The 26,925-nt window shown below is 43.8% G+C and overlaps 2 protein-coding genes across 3 annotated transcripts in view; both read left to right on the top strand.

Annotated features, from left to right (window-relative positions):
- F12 (coagulation factor XII) overlaps positions 1-21,411 on the top strand; it is a 64,383-nt gene extending 42,972 nt beyond the window's left edge. For both annotated transcript variants that reach the window (XM_088465460.1, XM_088465459.1), the window contains 6 exons: positions 5,910-6,016; positions 9,808-10,114; positions 10,601-10,737; positions 17,461-17,601; positions 17,708-17,856; positions 21,137-21,411. In XM_088465460.1, the coding sequence (XP_088321586.1) occupies positions 5,910-6,016; positions 9,808-10,114; positions 10,601-10,737; positions 17,461-17,601; positions 17,708-17,856; positions 21,137-21,292 (997 nt within the window). In that variant the 3' untranslated portion in view covers positions 21,293-21,411. The remainder of the gene's footprint in view (positions 1-5,909; positions 6,017-9,807; positions 10,115-10,600; positions 10,738-17,460; positions 17,602-17,707; positions 17,857-21,136) is intronic.
- Positions 21,412-21,575: 164 nt separating this feature from the next.
- Positions 21,576-26,477, top strand: PFN3 (profilin 3). Its single transcript, XM_088465486.1, is given in 6 exon segments — positions 21,576-21,612; positions 22,670-22,749; positions 26,179-26,228; positions 26,230-26,420; positions 26,423-26,449; positions 26,452-26,477. Coding segments are annotated over 6 exon segments (411 nt in total).
- Positions 26,478-26,925: the final 448 nt, after the last annotated feature.

Here is a 26,925-nt window from a genome sequence, read left to right as displayed (position 1 = left end):
CGATGGTGCTAGTGCAACTGCGATAAAGGACGCAGTTGGTGGCTGCGACACACCCACGTCTAGCCAGCCACCCCCTTGTTACCACCCAGGAACACTCAATGAAATGGTCTCGTTCTGCGTCCCCCAGTGGTAACCACTGAGGCACATGAAGCAGTGCAACTCAGACGCATGCATAGACTGAAATCATCAGCAAGTGTGACCGAAATCTACACTGCGTCCACCTGTGAATCAGGCCGTAGTACCTTCGTTTGCTAGGTTGCAGCAGAGGATAAGCTAAAGTAACATTACTAATAATAATAAAATAATAAAGTGTCAAAGACATAAGGGAGAATAGTTATTAATAAAAGTGAAACTCACATATTCAGTATAAAATAAATGAAATACAAATACCTCCATAGCTGTGGTTTACCCGTCATTTACAGTTGTACATTGGGCCTGATTCAGAGACAAATGCAATGTGCACCGCTGCTGCAAATTTCTACGCAGTGGCTGTGCGACAATATGCAAATGTCGCAGCCGCCGAGACTTGTATTGAGATGCCCACCTGCATTGTCTCAGATCCGCCACTTGCGTACAAAGACACAAGAATCGGATGCACATCGGCCAATTATGGAACTTCTGAGTAACCCTATGACTTCTCAGGATGTCAATGTTACGGATTCCTAGACTGATCCGTGTAAACCCCTAGAACCCAGGCTAGCGAGGTCTTCCGCCACTAACAGCCACCGCTGTTCCCTTAGAACTGGGAGATGTTCACCGGTACTTAAGTGGCACCTGGACTTAATACTCAAAGTAGTAGAGAAACCAGAAAATAGCGTAAGATACTGGAAACTGGGAGAAAAGTCAGTAGTACGGCTAAGAAGCTGATGGTGTGGCTATGAGAGCCGATGGTACGGCTTGAACGCCGATGGTGCCGGCTAAAGCCGGTAGTAAAATTTGATGAGTTGATGCAGCGGCTTGAAGGCCAGTGATGCGGCTTTCAGACCCGGTAGTGTGGCTGATAAGCCAGGGGTGTGATGCGGCTTTGAGCCGGTAGTGTGGCTGGAGAGCTGGTGGTGAGATGTGGCTTTGAGAGACGGTAGTGTGGCTATGCACACATATCATAAATTAAGAAATAGAAGGTTTAAACACCTCATATTAGTGTTAATATATGAATTATTATTTAATCTTGGGGGTGCTGCCAACTGACAGGAGTAATAGTTAAACAATAGTACAAGAGGCAAAAGGTTATGCCAGTTAGAAGGCACACATTGATTTTAATATGAAAAAACTTAACGTTTATTAAATATACATTACAAAATCCCTATATGGGACAATAGCCAGCAAAATAATGGTGAAAGATTATAAATGATGAAAGAAAAATAAATTGGAAAATGCGTATTAAAATCAATTAAATAAAGAGTGTCCCAGCTGTGTGTTTATTTATTGATTCGTCATTGAATATATTTCAAATATCATTGCTGTGCTTAGAGTCACGAAAGGGGGGAGAGTCAGATATGAGTGATTTTATCAAATATCAGTAGAGAAGACTGTCAATTATTTATCCCGGATATTCTGTGAAGGTGGTAATATTTCCCTTATGATATATGGATTTGTCCAATTATTAAATTTAGGACATTGGCCCTCATTCAGAGCCGTACGCTCTGAGCAGAGCGCACGCTCTGAATGAGGGCCGGCCTCCATGAAAATGGAGCGTCCTCCTGGACGCTCGTATAGCTGTGGGTCACCACCCACAGCCTATACGAGCGTGCATTTTGATGGCCGCGATGGTCGTGAAACTGCGAGCCGGAGCCTGCGGTTGAGGTTTTCAACCGCAAGCTCCGGAGTGATTTTGGCTCTATCAGAGCCAAAATCACTCCCACTGACATCACTAGTGATGTCAGTGGGCCGGCTTCTGACGGGAGGCGTTCCCGTGGGAACGCCCCCGTCAGGGAGGCACGCCTACCAAAGGGGGCGTGCTGTCAATCAACATCGACAGCACGCCCCCTTTGATCAGACACAACGAGCGAAGGACTTTCCTTCGCTCGTCGCGTCTGGCGCATGCGCACGACGGAGCTCCCTCCGTCGTGCGCATGCTCAGTCCAGAACATCGACCCACTTGCGAGCGGACAGCCGCTCGCGAGTGGGTCTGAATCAGGCCCTTTATCCATTCACTCTCAAAGGTAATGCAGTCATATATAATCTCTGTTATTAATAATATGATCTTATTACATTATATTCATATTTTAATAAGTAATCCAGACTCTAAGCACTCTTGTTACTCTAAGCACAGCATTAATATTTAAAATATATTCAATGATGAATCAATAAATAAACACACACAGCTGGGACACTCTTTATTTTAATTGATTTTAATACACATTTTCCAATTTAGTTTTCTTTCATCATTTTTAATCTTTCACCATGATTTCGCTGGCTATTGTCCCATATAGGGATTTCTTAATGTCTATTTAATAAACGTTTTTTCATATTAAAATCAAGAGACTGTAGTGTGACTGGAGAGCTGGTGGTGAGATGCGGCTTAGAGCCGGTAGTGCGGCATGTGAGCCGATGGCGATACGTGGCCTTGAGAGTCGGTAGTGTGGCTGGAGAGCCGGTGGTGAGATGTGGCTTTGAGAGCAGTTAGTGTGGCTTGTGAGCCAGTGGTGAGATGCGGCTTTGAGCTGGTAGTGTGGCTGGAGAGCCGGTAGTGAGAGACAGTAGTGTGGCTTGTTTACTGTTGGTGGTTTACCGGTGGTGAGATGCGGCCTTGAGCTGGTAGTATGGCTGGAGAGCCGGTGGTGAGATGCAGCTTTGAGAGCCAATGATGCAACTTGAGAGTCGATGGTGCGGCTTGGAGCCGATGGTAGTTTGATAGCTGATGGTGCAGCTGGGAAGCCGGTGGAACGGCAACTAAGTGGTAGCAGCTTGGTAGCTGATGGTGCGGCTGGGAAGCCGATGGAGCGGCAACGAAGCAAGTAGCAGCTTAGGAGCTGACGGTGCGACTGGGAAGCAGATGGAGTGGCAAGAAAGCCGGTAGCAGCTTGGGAGTTGATGGTGCGGCTGGGAAGCCGATGGAGCGGCAACGAAGGCGGTAGCAGCTTGAGAGCTGGTGGTGCAGCTGGGAAACTGATATTGCTGGATATAATGCAAAGGAAAGCTACAGGAGTGCTGACCATGCAGCAGAGCCGAGAGATCCACAAAGAACATTATAGTCGGCGAGGGAGCAAAGGGCCAGCTTGCACAAATTGGGGAGGGAGCCAATCATGCCGTGTTGTGGATAACACATGACATCCTGCGGCATCCAGATTGCCTAGCAACCGACGGAAGTAGAACAGCACCACCAGAAGGAGGTAAATCGCTGGAAGGAAACAAGTCATGACCGCGACTTGTAACAGTCCATTGTAAGCAAGACGTTGGAGCCTTCTCAACAGCATACAGGATCGCAGCCGCAGCCTGAGACATGCTCTGAAAATGTTTGTGATATGCCTGCATTTCTGTTGCCACCTCTCAGTTACCTCCCCAAAACACTCCATGGCTGTCAATTACTCTGTGTAGACATCCTCACTGCAAGTGAAGACGGTACATTTTAATGACGACTGCACAGAATGAAAATCATCGGCCAACTGCTGAAACATTGCGTCCATCTCTGAATCAGGCCCATTGTCTGATCCTTCAGTGCCATTAGTTAACAATTATATGAGATTTAGGGTCAGAGCCGTAACAAGGACAGTATGGCTGGCGTCGCTGCACAGAGTGTAGGATCCTCTGGGACGTTACCGGCTGCCACAATCTCTACTTGCCAGGTGCCCGGGAGCAGAACGCACTACTACGCATGTGCGGTTTGCTGACCACGCATGTGCGAGTGCTGGGGAGGAATCCTTTGGATCTCAAAGGCTACAAAGGGCTAACGGTAACTTCAGGGGGTAATGCATCAGAATGCATCTCATTCCGGAGCTTGGTAAATTCAGCTAAAAAGCAGCCCCCATAGAAATCTATGGAGGCTGCTTTTGTTAGTGAAAATGGGAGACAACAGTGAATATCTCTGATATCTGTTGCAGTCCCCGGGTACATACATCTGAGGGATACAATATTTATTATTTGTGGGTACCCACCGAATACGGGTGATATTCCACAAATAATTATTGATAAATAGGCCCCTTAGAACCTAACAGGTAGAAACAGGGGTGAATGTAGAGTTTGCTGTGCAGTAGTTGGTTGTACAGGCTGTTAAAACGATAAAATCACTTTGGTGCAACAACAATACAATGTAGGCAAAATTAATACAACACTCTAATTGCATCTTCTGTTATAAAGGAATTTTATGTGTTTTCATAATATACATTATATCAATGTACAACCCACATCAGGGCAGATCCCATCAGGAAATTGGCAATATTTCCCCTGTAATTTATATAAATATGTTTCTGTCATAGAACTCTTGAACATATAGGACCAAATGTAATAGGTTGCACATTTGTTGAAAATGCAAGTTTAACTCTAAACTCGCATTTTTTAATCACTCGCAAATGTAATAGGGTGCGACTATAGTAAAATATCGCATTTTTCGGGCTTTACTATTACTTGCAAATAAGCATCTCGCATCCAGATGTTATACCATTCTCTAGATAGAACTCGGGGCAATGTAATAGAGTGTGAGTGCTTCACTTGCACATATTACTGCCTGAGAAATCGCAAAAACAGTAGACCTTCAGGATAACGAGTTTATCCTGAGCAGGTCAGAGTAACACAGAAACATGCACATATCCATGAGATATGTGCCTGTTTCTGTGGGTACATATGAAAATACTTAAAAAAAAAAAAAAAAAAAAAGACGTGCACCCTCTCACCAGAAGCATAACCAGCCCCGGGCTCTGTACACCCTGTGCTGGCTTTTAAAATACAGGGTACAAAATGTGTAGGGGTCCCCTGTATTTTAAGTACCAGCACAGTACCAGCACAGGGCTTTTCTGAGCCGGTCCTGATTGTGGAAATACAGGGGACAAAAGGAGTAGGGGTCCCCTGTAATTTCGATAGCCAGCACCGGACCCTTTCTAGCAGAGGGGGGTAATGCCACAGCCAGGGAAACCCTTTCACCAGGTTCCCCGGCCAAAGCATTACACCTGACCGCTAGTCAGCCCAGGCCGGGCATCCCAGGGGAGTTGGGGACCCCCCCAAAAAGGGGTCCCCCTCTCCAGGGCACTCCAGGCCTGGGCTGATAGCCCGGGGCTATCCCCAATACCCCTGGCCAATGGGTGCCTGGTTAATAGTGTAAATGTGGTGTAAAAGAAGAAGTGTAAATATTGTCTTTTGCAATAGAACTACAGGTCCCAGCAAGCCTCCCCCACATGCTGGTACTTTGAGAACCACAAGTATCAGCATCCAGGGTGTTACGGGCCCGCTGGTACCTATAGTTCTGCTGAAAAAGAAATATAAAAAAAAGACAAGACACACAGCGTTACAGTACAATTTTATTTAAATATACATGCACACACATACCATACATGTACAAACAAAAAAGCTAATTTTACAGGAGTGAGGAGAGTTCCCATATATATGAACAGTGGTCTATACTGACCTTCTAGCTTATGCGAAGGTGAATCTTTATTATGTATGATGTGTGCTGTCCATCTAAACTGTCAGCATGGATGAGGAGAGAATTCCGGCATGTGGCAAAAGTCAGATGGGATGGAACACAAATCCCAGGTATGTAATATTCTGCATTTATGTTTAATTTATGGACACAATACTGAATTCAAATTTGGTTTGGAATTAGCCTTTAAAGTTATAATGTTTTATTAAATACAACTAATGCCTTCTGGTACCGTCAATATTGTTGTACACATTATATTTGTTAGTATTACTGTACTTCTAGATTCATTAAAAATGTATCTGCATCATAAAACCTCAGTATTTACTGTCTGCTGTAGGAGCCCCGATGGAGACCCAAAGCCCTGGTGTTTCATACTGAAAGAAGAAAGTGTGAGCTGGGAACATTGTCTGATCCCACTGTGCCAACAGATTACCAGTACACCAGGTACAAAGCTACAGTACCAAGGAAATAAAAACCAAACCTACAGAAACAGGGAAGATTCACAAGTTGTTGAGTTTGATCATTCAAAAGTATCAAGGGGTTATCCTCAGTCTTCCTGTTGTGCAGTAGTTGATAGCACAGATTATACATTTTAGAACAATAAAATAACTTTGGCACTATATAACTATCAGATTTGCACAAAATCCACTTCATTCAAAGGATATCCATCTTGTTCTTTGCTCACCTTGTTTTATTATCTTTTTTTTCCTGGAGTTATGCAGCATACACACGGTCAGATCTGTCAGATGACGATTGAACGATTTTACCAAAGTTTTGAACGGTTTGAACGATTGAACGATTTTTGACTGCATTAAAATGAATGGAATCATCCAAGTCTGACTGCAAACACATCAGATGTCAGATATCGTTATCTGACAAACGGGAACGCGCATCGTTCATCGTCCATCGTTCAGGCATGTCAGATATGTCACATTTTCCTTCAGATTTGAACGACTGAACGATTTTTAAATCGTTATCATTCAGATCTGAAGGAAAAATCTGACCGTGTGTATGCACCATTACACTGAAAGGATAGCAGGAGGTACTATACTAGTTTATTGCAAAAAAAGTAACTTGGAAAAATGGATTTTAGACTTTCATTTTAAAGTATACACCTCTCAGTGGCAGTGGACTGAATTTTTATATTCTTTTGCACTTGGTTGGATTTGAATTAGTGTTTTTACTTTTTAATCACTTATTCACTTTTTTTATTGTTTCTCTTTTATGTGGCTTGTTTAATAAATGTAATGGTATTAAGGTAATTGGAAGGTTAATTTTACTATATGTCTATAATGAAGTAATTATAGTGCTGTACTAATTTTGTCTATATTGGGCCTGAATCTATGTCGGAAGCATCTGCAGTCGCCTTCCCATACGTATGCGGCAGCACTTCCTTCCTTCTGCTAAAACAAGATTATGCGCAATATCCATGTGTCCATCCCACCCACTGTTTTTATGTCCGCAGCTGCAGTCGTCATCATTAGTATCGGAACTTGGACCCAACCCCTGCTATATGCAAACTATCCGTCAGAAACAGGCATCCCATCTGCGTCCACATGCTGCAAATTTCCCATGATACTCCCACGAGACAGATCGCATGGTTGCTGCCCAATTACCGTCCATGGGCAGATCAAACCTCATTCATGTGAATATGCCTAGTCCGGCACAAAGTCAGCAATTTCTTTTTATGGCTCATGCGCTGCATGCATATATCTGCGAGAGATCCGTCCTCATTTCCATTTGTGTCCGAAACAGAATCAGGCCCATAGTTGTGCCAAAGTGATTTTATTTTTTGGGGTTTTAAAAAATTTTTTGTTTTTGTTTTAAATGAGTGTAATTCTATACACAGAAGGTTTCATGTATAGTTTGGATTGGCGAATTATATATGTGTTATTTTGGATATCCTCTAGACCAGTGGTCAGGGAACAGGTGTAAATTACCCCACATGGGGTAAAAATGAAATTCCTGGGGGTAATGGACAGGCAGCCGGGCATGCATATGAATCATTCTATTATATAGAATGATTCATATGCATGCTCGGCTGTGCCGCAGGGAGGCTCTAAGCCGGACACCCGTTGAGATGTTATTACCAGCGGGCGCCCGGCTCCTTCCCTGCAGCGCGGCGTTAGCCGGAGGCTGGAGTTCTCTTCTGAACTCCAGCTTCTGGTTCTCTCCATGCACACTATGGGAGAGAGGTCATGACGTTTCTCCCATAGTTCCGAGGAGCAGCTGGGCGGACAGGACTGCGGCGGATGCAGGAGCGGGGATTAAGGTAAGTGGGGTTTTTTTGCTTTTTTTTGTACAAGCGGCACTTCAGGGGCATTATATGGGGGCACTACTACAGGGGCATTATATGGGGGCACTACTACAGGGGCATTATATGGGGGCACTACTACATGGGCACTATATGGGGGCACTACTAAAGGGGCATTATATGGGGGCACTACTACAGGGGCATAACTATGGGGGCACGACTACAGGGGCATTATATGGGGGCACTACTACAGGGGCATTATATGGGGGCACTACTACAGGGTCATAACTATGGGGGCACTACTACAGGGGCATTATATGGGGGCACTACTATATGATTTCCTTTCTTTAAAATCAAGGGGGTAACGTCAGCATATCTAAATATATTTTAGGGTAAAAGGTAAAAAAGTTCCCTGACCCCTGCTCTAGACTATACTTCTTAACAGAAGAACACATAGGGTTTGGCAGATTTGATTGTCAATTAAATGGGATGAAATTCTTTGAAGCTCGCTAAAACCATGGCTCCAGCATTGTGAGGCAGCAGTGCTAACCACTGTGCCGCAGTGATTTGTTGATTTACAGCAGGGGTGGCCAGACTTTTGGACTCGGTGATCTACTTTTAAAACTAAAAACCTTTTGTGATCTGTCGAGCTCGAAAAAGGAAGGGTGGTATGCAAAAAGGGGCGTGACCTCGCAGCAAAGGACGAGAGGTCTGTCCTTCCGAAATCACAATTACTATCCCCAATTCAAATTACTCCACACAGCAGCACAATCTTATTCACATTGCACCACATAGTAGTGTCCCTTATTCATGATATGATACACAGTAGTGCCCCTTTTACAACGACCACTGTAGTAGTGCCTCTTATGCAATGCCCTCTCTAGTAGTGCCCCTTATGCAATGCCCCCAGTAGTAGTGCCCCCTGTAGTTGTGCCCATTATGCAGTTCCCCCTGTAGTTGTGCCTGTTATGCAATGCCTCCTGTATTAGAGCCCATTATACAATGCATCCTGTATTAGAGCCCATTATGCAATGCCCCCTGTATAAGAGCCCATTATGCAATGCCCCTGTATTAGTGCCCCTTATGCAATGCCCCCAGTAGTGCCCCTTATACAGTGCCCCCAGTAGTGTCCCTTATACAGTGCCCCCGGTAATGCCTCATATGCTGTGCCCCTGGTAATGCCCCCTATGCTGAGCCCCCAGTAATGCTCCTTATGGTGTGCCCTCGGTAATGCCCCTTATGCAGTGCCCCCGGTAATGCCCCTTATGCTGAGTGCCACCTCCCCTGTGCAGTACTTACCTGTCTTCACGCTGGTCAGCGCTCCAGCTTCACTCCAGCGTAGATGCTGCCTGTTCCTGCCACTGACTGGATCTAACGAGATCCAGCAGGTGCGCAGGCTCCTTACATGTCGGGTGACGTCATGACGACACTCGCGCACTGCATCACTGGGAACGCTGGCCTCTGCAGTGATCAGAGGCTTCTTTAGTCTCTGATCGCTTCAGAGACCAACGTTCCTAGTTATTGCAGCAAGTTGGTCGCGATCTACCGGTGGAAGTTCCGCGAGCTACCGGTAGATCACAATCGACCTTTTGGCCGGCCCTGATTTACAGTGTATGATACATTTTTTTAAGTTGACATGGTCTGTTTTCCTTGATTGTAATGCTGCCATTATTATAATGACATATTAGGCCAAATGTAATAGGGTGAGAGCTTAGAAAATGTGAGAATTTAGCAGTAACCTCTCACACTTTCTAAACTCTACCAATGTAATAGAGTCTGAGAACCTGCAAACTCACATTTTTTTAAACTAAAAAACTCTCACGATTTAAACTCTCATCCAGATATTTTCCCATTTTGAAGTTAAAACTCAACCAAGGTGAGAGATTACTGCTAAACTCACATTTTCTCAACTCTCAGCCTATTACATGTGGCCCATTGTATCTCTTGTATGGAAATTATAAAACATTTTATGTTTTCTCAGCCAGTACTCCACGTCCACAAACCAGTAAACCTCAGCCTTCAACACAGGGACCTAAGTTGTCTGTCAGCACCCCTAAGATGCCTGGCAATTCAGAAGGTCATAGTGATGTCACACGAGAGATACCCTTGGACTGTGGAAAGAGGTTCCTTAAAAGCCCTTCTATAACATCACGTATTGTTGGGGGCCTGGTAGCACTCCCTGCATCTCATCCTTATATGGCAGCCATCTATATCAGGAGCATCTTCTGTGGTGGGTCTCTCATCTCGCCTTGTTGGGTTCTAACTGCAGCTCACTGCTTAGACCGCCGGTAAGATGCTTTATATTTATTACATTTGTACCTGAGCTACAAATCTGCTTTCTGCTATCTTGCTGCAATATGCCTGGAAATACCCTATATCTGTCGTATTTTGCCCGTTGTCATCGTGCACTGCCCTCCCTCCCCCTCAAGAAGATAGCAGTTGCCACAGCAGATATGAGCTGGTAGAAAAGGTACAATGACTGCAAATCAGTCAGTGCTCTTGTGTCTTCAACATTTCTAGTCGAGGGAAACCTTTGAATGTTGCTCTCTACAGTCTGTAAACTAGGCAGGGTAATGAGATATGAAGTCTAAAGAACTACTATAATTTAGTTATAGTAGAAATGTAGATTACAATTAAATGTACCTGGACAAAATGGAACAATATACAGTAGATCTAAGAGTGCTAAACTGCTGCTAGTCATTAAGTGTAATCTGCTTTGTCATATTTATATTGAATAAATGTTGGCTCCTATTGGCATGCACTCTTTCTTACAGACCAAGAGTCAATGACATCAGGGTGGTGCTAGGACAGAGCCTATTTAATACAACAGACCAGCGCACAGTCATTTTCCAAGTGCAGAAATACATCATTCATGAACAGTATTCTGAGAACACTTTCCAGAATGATATAGGTAAGATTAAAGAAATCAAACTGCTTTGGGGAGACAGAGTGGAAGAGACATGTTCTAGGTTTATTCTTTCTATTATTGATTTGCTATTACTGTACATTAGCCAAACTTGTTAAATGTTGGTAAATATACAAAAATCTCGCAATAATGTGTAAAGAGCAATTTAGATGCAGGGGGAATGTAATAAAATGTGAATGGCCTCAAAACCGTCAGATACCCATGGGAATAAAACACGCCTGGCCACAAGTCGCCATCCCGGTTTTTCTTATGTTAAGCATTAAAGTCCCTAGAAGTAATAGCCAGTGAGTTTGCAACTTAACGGAAGTATGAAAGAAAAAGTCGCCAAATAAAATAGGTGCGTTTGGTTGACGTGATAGATGCATATGCAGCTTTCTTGTCTGGCGCCATGTGTAGAAAAATAATTTGTAAATAAATAATGACGAAAAAGAATGTGTGCATCCCCTTTCCGGTGAAAAACCAGCAATAACACTTCAGCCTGGGCTGGTCGTGGAAATATTGGGACAAAGATCATGGGGACCCCCTAAAAAAAATGTAGGTTCACACCCTAGGAGAAACCAATCAGGTGCTGATAATGCGAGTGCTCTTCCCAGACCCAGATTGTGGTGAGTGTGGGGTAATAAATTGGTTAATATCAGTTAAAAAAAATTTTTTTACTGAGCATTGGAGATCTCAGCAAACCCTGTCATGCTCAATTTTTATGGCACACAGGGCATTCTGGCACTTGGGGGACCACAAGTACCAACATGCCCTGGCATCCAGGACACACTAACACCTACTGTGTACCACACCTTCTCCCAGACTTCCCTCTTTTACCCATTTAATACGTCCATAATTCCACAGGGAAGATCCATTTTGGTCCAAGTAACACCACATCCTGGCTTGGACACAAAATAAAAGACAGGCATAGAGAATGTCATTCTCATTTAAAGCAATGGCCCATGTCTGATGTCTGATCAGGAATATAACTTTATGCACATCGACGCCAGCTTGGCAAATCAGCCTTCAAATTGCTGGCTATTAAATCTGCTGATTTGGACACCAAAATCACCAGAAAATTTCAGCAATTTGTGGTAACCTATAAGTCGTCACAAATGTACAACCTATTACATCCCAGCCACAATGTGCCTTTTTATTACTGCTGGTGAATTGGGAATGGTCCTAAAATATCTTAAAGGAATTGTTCACTTCGGACAACCCTTCCTTACTTTAACTGCCCACTCTTGGATATCCACCCCTTAGACAATCTTTACCTATAGCTGGGAGTTGTATTATTTTTAACGTCATATGACTATGATACAGCTGACAGTTGGTGACGCAAATCATACATACATCTTACATAAAAATCTATTGAAGAGGTATGAACAGGGTTAGTCCTCCATTGGTATGAAATTGAATCTAAGGTGATCCTGAGTCCCAAACTCTGGGTATGGCGATGTGCTGTGAAATAATTATTGGCACATTTTTGAGAATTCACATCAGATCTAATTAGAAATCAGTCACCTTTAATATATTGTCAGTGCTCACATGACTTGGATTAATCAATAAATGATAGCTTTAAAAAGGCTACTTTTTATTCCCTTGTACTTTGTTACAATTGAGAAGACAGATCTGTCTGAGAACATAAGAAGTCCTATTGTTACAAAACACAAGACCTCTAAAGGATACAAAGCCACCTCCAAAGATCTTGGCATCCCTATTTCAACAGTGTGCAATGTTATTAAGAAGTTAGTTACTCAAGGAACTGTGAAGAACCTCCCTTGTCATTGGGGAAAGAAGAAAATCGATGAGAGAAGTGTTCAATGGTTGGTACAAACTGTGAAAAAAATATCCAAAAAGCTGAAGGCTGACCTGGAAAAATCTGGAGTAATGGTTTCAACCCGTATCATACACCATACACCATACACTAAACTAAGAAGGGCAATATGGACGAAGGCCAAGGAGGACATCACTGCTTGAAAAAAGACATAAGAAGGAGTGTCTGATCTTTTACCTAGACAAACCACAATCCTTCTGCGCAAATGTTCTGTGGACAGATACAACCTAAATAGAACTCTTTGGTAATGCAGACCAGCATAACAATTATTCAACATAGGGGATTCATAATGTTGTGAGGCTGCTTTACTGCCTTTGGTACTGGAGGCCTTCACTGTACTGAAGAAATCATGAAAGCAGAGGATTACTATAGCAGTCTAAGAAAACTAGGTGTAGGTCAAAGATCATGTGTCCTCCAGCACGATAAAGACCCAAAACACACATGAAAATGTACAAAGTATTGTTTGAAGTAATAAAATATACCCAGCGCTAGTAGAGCCAATTATCCAATCTTACTTATTAAAAGTCTTTCATCTGCAGCAATTCTTATGACTGGAAATATTAGCAAATCCCACAAAGGACTAGAGATTAATTTAAAAGTTATGCTGATGAATAAGTTTACACCTCTAATATTAGGTAATATTCAATCTATGGTTCCATAGGGTGAATATTACCTAATATTAGAGGTTTATAAATGTATTTATTTTTATGAATATCCGGATATCAGGTGCCTGAAGCAATAAAATCCGAAACTTAACGCATCTGTAGGCAGTGCTGCGCATGCACTGGTTTTACAGATGTAACAGCGCATGCGCAGCACTGTTTCCAGATGCGATAAGTTAGTGTAGGCAGGGAAAAGTATCTATTTCCCGAAAAGCTGTCATCGCAAATATGACAGCTTTTCGGAATAGATACTTATAGAGAGGTGGAATGATGAATTCCTCCAGTAATTAGGTAGAACTCCATGAGAGTTCTAAAGCTAATTATCTCCATTGAATTTTTATGTTTAATGAATAGGCCCCCTAATCTTTAAACAAAAGTGTGGTTGAAAAGGGAAAAAATGGATTGTTTTAAACTGGCTGTCACAAGTGGCAGTCACTGGGGCCAGACGTTTAGTGAGGTCCGGGCAGCCAGCTTTCTATCCTGGCAGTGCCTGGTTCAAGCAGCGAGGCCTCTGGCATAACACACTGTCAGCCACAGCCATTACAATCAGGCAACAGTGAGGAAGCTCCTCCTTCCTACTGCTGATGTCAGACAGCCCAGTTTCCAGTGCTTGATTACTGTAGAAGCCTGCATGCTGCCAAACCAGGCCTGTTATCCTCTCAAGCCTTGCTCCTGCCTTGTTTTTTGGATTAACCACCTATGGAGTCTATTCATGTATATGTGCGATGGTGAATTGTTACTTATCACTATAGATCGCATCCGTTCGATGTGATCTATAGCATAGATAAGCAGCAATTCATATATACTTACCTGTTTGGAGAGGCAATGCCGTAAAATCCCATTGCAGCTTTCCCGTCTTCTCCTTTTTTTCTATGACTCTTCGCTTCTTACTTTCTTTTCACTTCTTCTGCACATGTGCCGGTTCATCTATCGGTGCTGTGGGAGGGGGGCACTGGCGGAGCCACCAGATCACTTACTAATAATAGAGGCGGGGGGTAGGGGCAGATTGGGCGGCCGTGAAGGCAGTGAGGGCACTGGGCGTGCAGCAGTGTAAAGTCCCGGTCACTTCATTAATCTATACATCTAGCACTGGGTAAAGGCAGAGTGGCCAGCCTTGGGGCAGCGGGGGACATCCATGTGGGCAACAGTGTGAAGTCACCCGGCATATGCCCAAGTCGGCGGGGGTAGGGGCAGCGTAGGCAGCAGTATATTCACTTATATACTGTATGCTCTCCAACCGGCTAGCTTTCATTATAATGTCCCCAGTCACATAGGGAGCAGATGTGGAGTTTTGCCCCTTACAACACATTAAGCCACAGTAATGCCCCTTATACATTATGCCACAGTAAAGCCAGTTATACATTTATGCCACAGTCATGCCCCATATACATTATGCCACAGTAATGTCCCTTACACATTATGCCACAGTAAGGCCCCTTTTACATTATGCCACAGTAATGCCCCATATACATTATGCTACAGTAAAGCCCCCTCTACATTATGCCACATTAAGGCCGCTTACACATTATACCACAGTAAGGCTCCTTACACATTATGCCACAGTAAGGCCTCTTTTACATTAAGCCACAGTAAGGCCCCATCTCCCTTCTCTTACCTGCCAGGGCCGTGTGGTGGTTGAGCTCGGGGTGGCACCGGACAGGGCTGCCACACACTGGGGACTGTCAGTACTGCCGTCATTGTAATGTCACGCCGCTCGCGAACCAATTGGAGCTCACGGACCGGCAGACTCTGCTAATTGGCTGCCGGTCTGCGAGCACTGATTGGCTTGCGACTGGCACCACATTAGACTGACTGTGTCTCTGTGCCTCTCAAGGCTGGGATGCGGCTTCAAACCCACAAGAGCAGCAACCTAGCCTCCTGGCAGCCTCTCCCCAGCACCCTCTCAAGTCCGGCACCCGAGTCACGTGCCCCCTTAGCCCCCCCCCCCCCCCCACTAGTTACGGCCCTGGTATGGGGAAGCGATAGCTGCACTAACCAGGGGCACCGCTGGAGAAATCTCAGGTTTCTCCACGGTGACCCCTTCTATGAATAAGGAGAAGCAATGAAAAGCCCTTTTATACCTGATAAAGGGCTTTTCACTGCTACATGAATAGACCCCTGTGTACCAAAATCCTGCTGTCTAATACTTGTCTGTACCGCACAAGTCTCATTAACTCCACGTTTACGGAAGCCTTATTGCATAGTCCTTGCCTGTACCTTGCCAGCATTGGTCTGAAGAACTTGCACTTAAACTGCATTAGTTGTTCCAGCCTAATGAGTCCAACACCATCACCCGTGACACTGGCCAGCAATGAGTCCTGATCTCATTCCAATTGAAAATCTTTGGGGAGAGCTGAAATCTGCCACTGGGGAAAACAATCCTGCAAACATTCAAAAGCTACAACAAGTTGCAGTGGAAGAGTGGGTGGAACTTCCAGCAGATGGGTGCAAATAGCTAATAGATGGCAACAAGAAATGTTTCATTGTTGCCAAAGGGCGTGCAGCCAGATATTAAGGAAGGGTGCCTTTAATACTGTCCAGATTTTTTATTTAGTCTCTGATATTAATACATGCAAGTTGAAAAGGAATTTTTTTTGGTTCATAACTTTGGGCAACCATATTAAAATATTTTGATGATAACAAAGTTGGTACATGTCCATTTATTTCTGAAGCTAAAGTATAGGTTCTACTTAAAATTCAAGGGCGCCAATAATGTTGACCATAAATGTATGTTGTTTTAATTTTAATTATATTTGTATTGTAAGAGTATAGACTAAGAAGGAGGAGTCAGGAACAGAAAGGGGAAGAGTTTATATTGTTAAAATACCCCTCCTAAAAGAAAAGGGCCGGCAGTCAGAGGCTGAGCTGTTTAGAGCCCGGGGCAAGCAGCCCTGCCTTCCTACACTCTTCTCGATGGGATGGATGTAATGTGCATAGTGATGTAATGACATCACGTCGCAAATACTGGAGAAGGCTAGGAGAACTCGAGGAGCCAAGAGGAAGAAACCAGGACCAGGAGTGAAGCATTGATTTCTCCTATTGCTCTTTTTTTAACCACTTCACCCCTCTCCTCACTGACAAATCACACAGAGCTGTAGCACTCCACCCCTATCCTCACTGACAAATTACACAGAGTTGTAGCACTCCATACCTCTCCTCACTGACAAATCACACAGAGCTGTACCACTCCACCCCTCTCCTCACTGATAAATCATACAGAGGTGTATCAGTCCACCCCTCTCCTCAGTGACAAATCACACAGAGCTGTACCACTCCACCCCTCGCCTCACTGACAAATCACACAGAGCTGTAGCACTCCACCCCTCTCCTCACTGACAAATCACACAGAGCTGTGCCACTCCGCATGTCTCCTCACTGACAAATCACACAGAGGTGTATCAGTCCACCCCTCTCCTCAGTGACAAATCACACAGAGCTGTACCACTCCAACCCTCTCCTCACTGACAAATCACACAGAGCTGTGCCACTCCTCCCCTCTCCTCACTGACAAATCACACAGAGCTGTAGCACTCCTCCCCTCTCCTCACTGACAAATCACACAGAGCTGTGCCACTCCTCACGTCTCCTCACTAACAAATCACACAGAGCGGTAGCACTCCACCCCTCTCCTCACTGACAAATCACACAGAGCTGTGCCACTCCGCACGTCTCCTCACTGACAAATCACACAGAGGTGTATCAGTCCACCCCTCTCCTCAGTGACAAATCACACAGAGCTGTACCACTCCAACCCTCTCCTCACTGACAAATCACACAGAGCTGTGCCACTCCTCCCCTCTCCTCACTGACATATCACACAGAGCTGTAGCACTCCTCCCCTCTCCTCACTGACAAATCACACAGAGCTGTGCCACTCCGCACGTCTCCTCACTGACAAATTACACAGAACTGTACCACTCCGCCCCTCTCCTCACTGACAAATCACACAGAGGTGTATCAGTCCACCCCTCTCCTCACTGACAAATCACACAGAGCTGTAGTACTCCAACTACAGTCACTGTGGGGTATAGCCTATTAATGCCAGAGGGAGCGTTACATTCTATGTGAAGCAATGCCAAGATAAATTAGATAATATTCACATTGAGGATATTTAGTAAACTTAGATAGCTTTTGGTGCCTTACCCCATATAGCTCTAATTGTGTTGGTGTTGGTAGGAGGGAAGTTTACAGTCCAGCTGTTTCTGTTGACTATATTGTTTTCTTCTTCAGCTCTCGTGAGATTGCACAATGTAAATGGAGCCTGTGCCGAGTTCTCACAATTTGTACAGCCGGTATGTTTACCACAAATCACCAAGACCACTGGAACTGCACAAAACTGCGAAGTGGTTGGCTGGGGTCATCAGTATGAAGGTATGGAAATTCAGGAAGTAACTGGTGGAAAGAAAGAATAATTAAAAATAATGTGTTTGGAGGTGTCACATATTTTGTTACTTTTACCTCTATTTTGTACCTACAGGATCCGATCAGTATGCATTATTTCTGCAGGAAGCACATATTCCCATCATCCCTGTTGCACAGTGCCAGTCTCCTCTTGCCCATGGTAATAAAATTCTTAAGGGTATGATGTGCGCTGGCTTCATGGAGGGAGGTGTGGATGCGTGCCAGGTAAGCATAGACACTGCATTAAGTTCAGTGTTAGTGTCTGGTAACTGTGCCCCAGAACCACGTGGCATCAAGTGTACCAATGCGGGTGATGCCCATTTTCATTTGAACTCATTAAATTTTATGAAATATATTAAAATCCATTAGGAAATTTTCCATATAAAGTATTGATACTTGTAACATGGCGCGTCCCCGATTGCGGGAGTGCATCCCCATTCAATCCTATGGAGACGCGAATGTGTGCGTCTCTGATTGCGGGAGTGCGTCTCCCATTCAATGCTATGGAGGCGCAAATGCGCGTCTCTGATTGCGGGAGTCCATTTCGCGCCACAGATGGCGTGATTCGCTGTGCTATAGGCAAGTATGTAGCTGGGCTTATCTGTATGTAAAAGAATGGTAAGGTCACACAAAGAACACCACACATGTGAACTCCTATGTAAAAGACTAATGTAATTTCTGTTTCTGCAACCCAAGATGACCAGCTTAGAATCTATTGTATTGTGGGCAAAATATCTAAACGTATAAAGGGTAACTTGTGTCAGTAATAAAACTGGGAGTATGCTTTCTAATTTATGGTGTGCAAATCTACAAAATAATTTTGAATGTCATTTCATCTATGAAGCATTTAGACAAAGTTCACTGTTCACTTCAATCCTAAATCTCCATTCCGGATTTTTAAAATGTAAAGGTTGTGTCACTATTTCTCCCTATCCCTATCCAGCAATTCTTAAATAGTGGATAGGATACTGTAGTTCTAATATAAGGGGTGTTGGTCTCAATCCCGACATCGGCGGGATTATTTTACCAACGCTTATCTTAAACCCGACACCGGAACGCCGAGGACGCCAGCCTGAACGAAGTTAAGTCAGGGGTGCCCTTAGCGTTAGCTGCGCGAGCGCGCGGCCGGGGGGGGGGTTAGTATTAGGGAGTCTGGCAGGGTTAGGTTTGGGTGGGGAGATTAGGGTTAGGCACCCCTAGAGTGGAGGGTTAGGGTTAGGCAGGCACCCACAGGGAGAGATTAGGGTTATGCACCCCCCTCGGGACGGTTAGGTTTAGGGAGCAGTAAAACGGTAAGAGGAGGTTATGGTTAGGCACCCCCGGGCGGAGGTTAGGGTTAGGTACCACTAAGGGAGGGTTAGTGTTGGGGGGGGGACAGGGGAGGGTTAGGGTCCTTACCTGCTCCAGTCGGGATCTTTATCCTGTCGGGCATCTGCTGTCGGGATTTGAAACGACGGCTAAAAAGCCGCCGGTATTTCAATCCCATTCCATCTAATGAACTACAATAATTTAATTATAGTAGAAATGAAGGATACAATTAAATATACCTGGAGAAAATGGAACAAAATACAGTAGATATAAGAGTGCTAAACTGCTGCTAGCGGCCAGTATTTCAATCCCATTCCCTAATATAAGACAAAAAGTGAGTCCAGTATGTTTGCTCTGAGATAACTGGTAGACTGCATGCCTATCACTCACTGTGACTTTTTGTACCTGTCGACCATATGTGCATCGACCATTTGTACCTGTCGACCTTTTGTCCCTATCTACGTATTGTCTGTCTTCCATCTGTTGTACTGAGTGTCTACCTAGACCAGGGGCGTTTCTAGAGAGGAGGGGGCCCGTGTGCAGTCTTCGAAATGGGCCCCCTCCTCTCCGCCCGGCGGAGCGCACTGAGCTGTGCGCGGCCAGCGCCAGAGTTATAGACTCTGGGCACTAGAGTGTGCCCAGAGTCTATAGTGTATGCACAGGTCACCGGGAAAATGGCTGCGGCGGGCATTTTCCCTGTGCTGCGCATGCGCAAACAACGGGAAAATGGCCGCCACGGCCATTTTCCATTTGTTTTACAGCGCCGGACCCCCGCACTGACGTGGGACTCCGGAGAGGGAAGTAATATTATGGGTGCAGGGTGCCCGTATTCCCCGCACACCCTGCACCCATTATAGATACGCACCTGACCTAGACACAGTTGATCTTCTATACCACACTCATTTGAATCAATTCTATTGCAGATTGCTTTTTGTGAGTTACTGCATATGTGTACTTTAACTCATTGGACCTAATTTAGAGTTAGGAGCAAATCCAGCAAAAATGTGCGAATTTACATCTGTGTTGTGTGTTTTTTCCATGTACAGGGAGTTCGGAAAGTCCCTTCACAGTGACTGTGGACCTCATTCAGAGTCGGTCGTTGCGGCCGCTCGGTCGTAAGGGAAAAGGGGCCGGATATGCAAATGAAGCGCTCGCAAGTTGCGTCGTTAAGATGGGATCGTTAGCTGGACAAGCGAGGGGAGGATGCGGCCGTAAGACTAAAAACACGCCCCCTTCTCGTTCGCAATACACGTCATCTCCGGGCATATAAGGATTAATCGAGATCATCGGAACCATCGGAGCTGGTCGTAGGTTGACCATACCCTCTCTTAAGCACTACGATCAAGTCAGTGTAAAAACCTCCCATGTCACATGTGCCATGACACTACTTAATATGCACTCCCATAAAACGCTGTTTGCATAGTCAGGCACGCCTGCGTTCGGATCTCCAGTCCCCCGTTCACAAGCACCTTCCCCTGTTACCACCCACAAACGCCTCATCCTGTCACTCAAACTAACGACCTGGCCAAGTTGAAGGAGAGAGAAATTTCCGATCGCAACAGCTAGTTTGCGCACGTGCATTGCAAAACTTACGCATGTGCTGTTTTGCGAACATCGACCGACTCTGAATGCTAAGTGTGTGACAGCCCACAATTCAAATAGAGTAGCCACACCTACTGCCAGTGAGTCCCATCCAGCGATGTTTGGCAGCATTTGGGGAGGCAGTTGCTGCGGTTCCCCTATTTGAATTATGTACTGCGCTGCTGCCCCATCTCTGTCATACACTTATTGTAGCACACAGTCACTGCGGAGGGACTTTCCAAACTCCCTGTTGTACACAATTATACTACTAACCTGCTTTATCTTTACCCTGTAATTTACTGGGTTCTGGCACACACTCAATCCACAAGATAATGTTTCTATAAATCTACACCCTTCTACGACACAACATTATTTGGTTTACTCCTAACTCTAAAATCTTTGTGGACCTTTGGGTTTAGTCATTGTAAGTTCTAAGTAAGGTCTTCCATCCCTAATGGATAAATGCACGTCAGTGTGTACAGAAAATGTTTGTGATGTATCAAAAAAATCTTAATAATTACGATAAACATGTTATTGATGAACAAATGGTAAAATAAGAAAAACTGTCAAGACCAAAATATATTGTCACACTTATCTTTTGTATTGTGCCCCATAGGGTGACTCAGGAGGTCCCCTTGTATGTGAGGTTGATGGTAGGGTGCATCTATTTGGCATTGTAAGTTGGGGATCTGGCTGTGCTGAAGAAAATAAGCCTGGTGTATACACCGACGTCTCCGAGTACATCAACTGGATCATAGCCAACATAAACTGAGCCTTACTGAGCCCACCTGGAAATCATCCATTCCATGACTCCTTTTGGAACATGTTCTATTTAGTGATCATGCAAAATTACTTACATGATCCAGTACCTCAGTGTTATTCTGCTTCAATCAATGTATCCAAGAGATTTAATAAAAAAAAAATCATGTCCAGTTTTTGTCATATACAAATGTATTTCTTTTTTCTTTCATAAGCATTTCTTAAGGGGTCCATTCATCTTCATTGCCGCAATTCCCGTTCTGCCAACAGGGGATCGGTGTTTGGAGAAATTCAACATGTTGGACAATCTCGAGTTGAGACTGGTCGGAATTGGTGAGTTGGGATTTTTTACATGTTGAATTTCCCTGATCCGCTGACGGTCGGCAGAATAGGGAATCGTGGCGTGATACATGACCCACATTAATTTAGCAGTAACAGCGGGGCTGAAGCATTGTTACTCAGGTGAAATAAGCACATCTTTCTGGTCATTTAACAATGTAAAAATTACAAATTAAAAAGCAGCAAATTAATATTTATGTTGCAAAAAATTAAAAGAGATCAAAAAGTACAATTAAATATTAAACATGGAAAGTAGTCGGCATCCAGCGGTCAAAATACCGGTGCCGGAATCCCGACAGCAGTCGGAATCCCGGCAGCCAGTATCCTGACCGCCCGGCATCCCGACAGTAAGTATTAGGGTTGGGGGGGGGGTGTTAGGTTTAGTATTAGGCACTAGGGGGAGGGTTAGGGTTAGGCTGCAGGGGGGGGAGGGTTAGGCTGTGGGAGGGTAGGATTAGGGTTAGGCTGTGGGGAGGGAGGGTTGGGTACTTACCTATTTGGGTCGGGATTCTCACTTTTGGGATGCCGCCATCAGTTTTCTGACCACTGGCATCCCGACTGCCAAGATCCCATACCCAACCCATTGAATACATGGATGCAAAGGGGCATTTGAAAGAGTTATAATTTTCCACCCAGTATTGACCTGTTCCAGTGCTGACAGCTCTAGACCCTTCCAAATGTCTGCACTGGAATACAGTGATGGTGGGTTTATGTGGCACTGACTCTCAACCGAAGGGGTATATGTAGGTGTCTCCAGTTGAAAAAGCCCCTTAATTGAATTTAACATGATCAGTGAAAGCTCTTTCAACTTTGATAAATTATGTAAGAACTCATAGACCCATTGGTGCACCCAGCAGTGCTTTATTTATGCATCCAAGTCGCTTACTTGTACAGCTTGTGCATTACAAGGTGCATGTTCACTTCCCGGTCCTTGATACTGTGTCCAGAAAATCAATCTGAAATACAAATTTAAAGTTCCACCCACTAATACCCTAACACTACTGTCTGACGAGCTCTATGACAGTGCTGAGATTTCACTATTATTTGCCAGCTGTGGAGACCATTTACAAAGCTGAAAAATGTAAAATGTCTGTTGCACTGTGCAAAACCATGTACTTAGATTGCCCTGAGGTGCATGGTGTATAGATATTAGATAGTGGTGTTTGCAGAGGTGCAGAAGTTTGCACAGGCTTAAGGTGCATACACACACAACGATTTTTTGAACGATTATCATTAAACAATATCGTTTAACGATAATCGTTTGAAAAAATCGTTCACTTTCTGAGTCAAACGATGAATGATTATTGTTCATGCGCGTTCACGTTTGTAGTTTGTAGTTCAGTCAGACTTGTCAACTCAACGATTTTCATTAAGTTAATATGCAAAAATCGTTTGTAGTTCATAAAAATCGTTCATTACATTTAAATGAACATAGTAAATGAACAACTTTAGTAAACGATTTTAGTTCATTTTTTCAAGGTAGAAAATCATTTACTAAAATCGTTCATTAACTCAATCGTTGTGTGTGTATGCAGCTTTAAGCTGCATACACACGTAAAGATTTTCTGTCCAACCATCCAATTAGTTGTTTGGTTGGAATGAAAATCTGGTAAGGTATAAAAACAAATGACAATCAGCAATTTGCTCCCAAATGCCGGAAAATGGACAAAAACTGTAGTTTGAACAAATTGTTTAGATCAACATTTAACAAACTTGTCTGAATGACCATTTTCATCTGTTTTCTGGCATTTAGGAGCAAATTGCTGATCATCAGTTACTCCCAGACATTACCAGATTTTCATTCCAACCAATCAACTAGTTGTATGGTTGGACAGAAAATCTTTACGTGTGTATGCAGCATTAGAGGAGAAGACAAGCAGAGAGAGGATGATCCGGGCACTGCTGCACCTAGTTTTGCAGAGCAGTTCATAATGAAGGACTGGTGTGGCTCTGTTATATTCAGGAAATAAAATGTGGATTGGTCTAAAATATTATTTTCTAGGTACTTTTTAAATTATTTTTCAAGTTTATTTCCTTCGACATATTGTCCCTTAATGTATTATACGTAAGATTATCATTCAGAGTTTCATAAATGACCTCCTTTGACACTGTTTCTGTAGGGTAAAGGAGTACATTTTAAATGAACACCCCCATAAAATATTTTGTTTATAATAAGGTTGTATTTGAACCGTAAAATGTGCACCAAGCCCATTAAAGGTGCATGCCTGATCTTTACAAATCTCATATAAAATAAATCTGAGCTGTGGGCCTGATTCAGACCCGGTCGCAAGAGCTGAGCGCTCGCAACCGGGTCGATGTTTGCCACTGGGCATGCGCACGACGGAGCCGGCTCCGTCGTGCGCATGCGCGAGACCTGGCTAGCGGCGGGTGCTCCATCGCTCCAGGTCTCGCACCAAAGGGGGCGAGTTGTCGATGGTGATTGACAGCTCGCCCCGTTTGGTAGGTGGGCAGGGGGGGTGGCTAGCCAAACGGAGGCATTCCCGAAGGAACACCTGCCGTTTGGGGGCGGCCCCACTGACATCAGTGATGTCAGTGGGAGAGCTTCCGGCTCTATTAGAGCCAGAAGCTCTCTGGGGTTTGTGGCCACGAGACCCTACTTACAAGGGTCTCATCGCAAGCCCGATGGTTGTGATGGTCTTGACCATCGCAACCATCAATCTGACCGCTCGCAATAGCTGTGGGCGGTCACCCACAGATATGCGAGCAGCCAGGAGGCCGAACAAAAAAAAAAATGCCCTGATTCAGAGCGAGCGCTCGTTCAGAGCGTCTGTCTCTGAATCAGGCCCTTAGTTTGCTGTTTAGCAGATGCCATAGAAAATACGTGGGGTGAACCATTTATACCACTACATAAAAGTTCAACCTACAGTACTACCAAGATCAAATAAACACTAGGGCCCATATTCAGTTAGCCGCGATAATTTCTCCTCCGTCGGCGAAATGTACTTTTTGCCTACATTGCTTGTTTATGGCGAATCCATTTTTCGTGTGCTCCCCCGCTTTTCGCCCTATTCAATTCCAAAGGATGCGTAAATGGGACCCGGCGAAACGCAAACAGGCGAAAAAGTGCTGTCAGCTTTGGGGAAATCGGCCTGACACCCCCCATTGGGGATCAATGTAGATGACCCCGAATAGCCCTACTGAAGCTATTTGGGGTACTTAAATGCTCTCAATAGCTGCTAATTAGCGTCTTTGCACAAGTGGTGAAGAATAGCATTTAGCAGGGTTTTTTGTGAAAATAAGTAGTCCCAGCAAATTTGGGGTACATGAGAATGGGTGCAAGCATGGTTCAAAATCGCAAAAGCGTAGTTTATTTAAAAAAACATGAAAAACGCGCCTTCAGCAAGCACCTGCAATAAAAAAACACCTCCCCCATACTTGCAGACCCCCCATAAGCTTATTTCGGTAGTTTTTAAGTCTGTACCCCAACTTTGGTTTTTTTTTGCCCCCTTTTTTAATGGCAATTTTTGGGGTGTTCCTCATTTTTTGAAAGGTTTTTTTTGTTATGCCGTTAACCTCTGGGGACCTGTCCCAAGGGTGCAGGGTGGTTTCACCACCTTTGCACCTCAAAACCGCAATTCCGCACTTTTTTTCCGCCTGCTATTCCGTCTGCTTATGCGAAAAGTCTTTGCAGTTGAATAGGGAGAAAAGTTTCTGCTTGGTGAAATGAAGTCACCTGCGATACTTTTCCGCGGATTCTGACTTATTGCGGCTAATTGAATACGGCCCTAGAAATGAGTATTTGTGGTAAATAGTATATTAAGTCTATAATAGCACTTTGTACAAGTTGTAAAAAGTCAGATATATTGATAATATTAAAATTCTTCCATTACAATGCAATATATGCTCCCATGATATCATAATACTTGCATATACTGCCATAATATCACAATGCATATGATGAGCAGTAATTGAGACACCAATCTGAGTGTTATCATAAGAGTTACTGGATGAGCTGAGAAGGAAGCTTACAGTATAGCTCCTGTTATAGACTTTCATTTTACAATCAACCAGCTGTGTTAAACATCCTTTGTGTAGACTGTCATAAAGCTGATAATTTTATATGCGCTAGTGTCATAATAAATACAATCAGATACTTTCCTTAGACTTCCACACACTGAATATGCATGTTATTAGCCTTCCTCCGGGTAGATGATTAATTTCATACCATGAAAGACAAACAATTTCTGTACAAAATATGGTGTAAAATGTAAAAACAATATTTAATTATAGGAACACAATTTAAATATGTCACACAAAATAAATAGACAACAATGGACCAATAGTTCAGTGGTCCAATCACCTAATAGTGATGAATGGTAAAAAATCACAAGCACATAATCCACATATGTATACGGTCGGAGAATTACCAGAAGTTCTCTTGAATGGGGCATAAACAATATGGTGGAGGCCTCCGGAAACCTCATCCACAACCCTTCTCCAAGTAAATCTCCTAGTTTCTCCTGTCACACTCCTCCTTTGTGTAGAGACAGCAATGATTGAGCAACATGAGGATATTCATTGGTACTAACTATACTCAAGGAGGGGCAAATGGAAGACATTGCAAGTATAGGACATACAAACAACAGATGTGTGGAACTCTAATCCAGTAGGGCTTCTGGCTGCGATCATCCCTCAAAAGGTTGGAATAATACTTGGACATGAGCAGAAAGTATTTTTGCTGACAGGAATCACCATAGCTGGAAAGAAGTGTAGCATGATTCCATATAGCCTGTTGGTCCTAGACAATTGCATGATGGAAATTAAAACAAACAATAGGAGTATTGGAAGACCACCAAAATACTGGTATTCATGAAGGGGAAAAAGATGTACATGAATAAACAGTGTATGATATCACCAGGATCTTGAAGCTTAATGACCTCAAAAATGAGCAGAATAAAGCATACTTTAAGTTTCCTGCATTCATTTTGTTGGTATAAAAAAACAAAATCAGATTGATTGTTATGTCTATTGTGTGATAGAAAGTGGTTTGCAGATGGTATATACATGTACATGTAACTATGGATCAAGAACTATGAAGAAATGAATGCACATAGCTACAATACGTAATTCACAGTGCACTGTTTGCAATGTTCATAAACATTTATTCTACCTGTACATGCAAAAAGTAGCTTCTGAATAAAAGGGGAATTTATATATTCACAAATAAGAGCTATTGGGGCTTGCTCATCAAGCTGTTAGTGCAATCATAATAAAAACAGTTGTAGTAAAATTACGGCAATAAGGCAATAAAACAATAGTTGGGTTTGTGAATATAAACCCTACTGT

The sequence above is a fragment of the Taudactylus pleione genome, unplaced genomic scaffold, assembly GCF_031769625.1.
Source record: "Taudactylus pleione unplaced genomic scaffold, aTauple2 ptg001990l, whole genome shotgun sequence".
Taxonomy (NCBI): Eukaryota; Metazoa; Chordata; class Amphibia; order Anura; family Myobatrachidae; genus Taudactylus; species Taudactylus pleione.
This window is presented reverse-complemented; position numbering and strand designations above follow the sequence as displayed.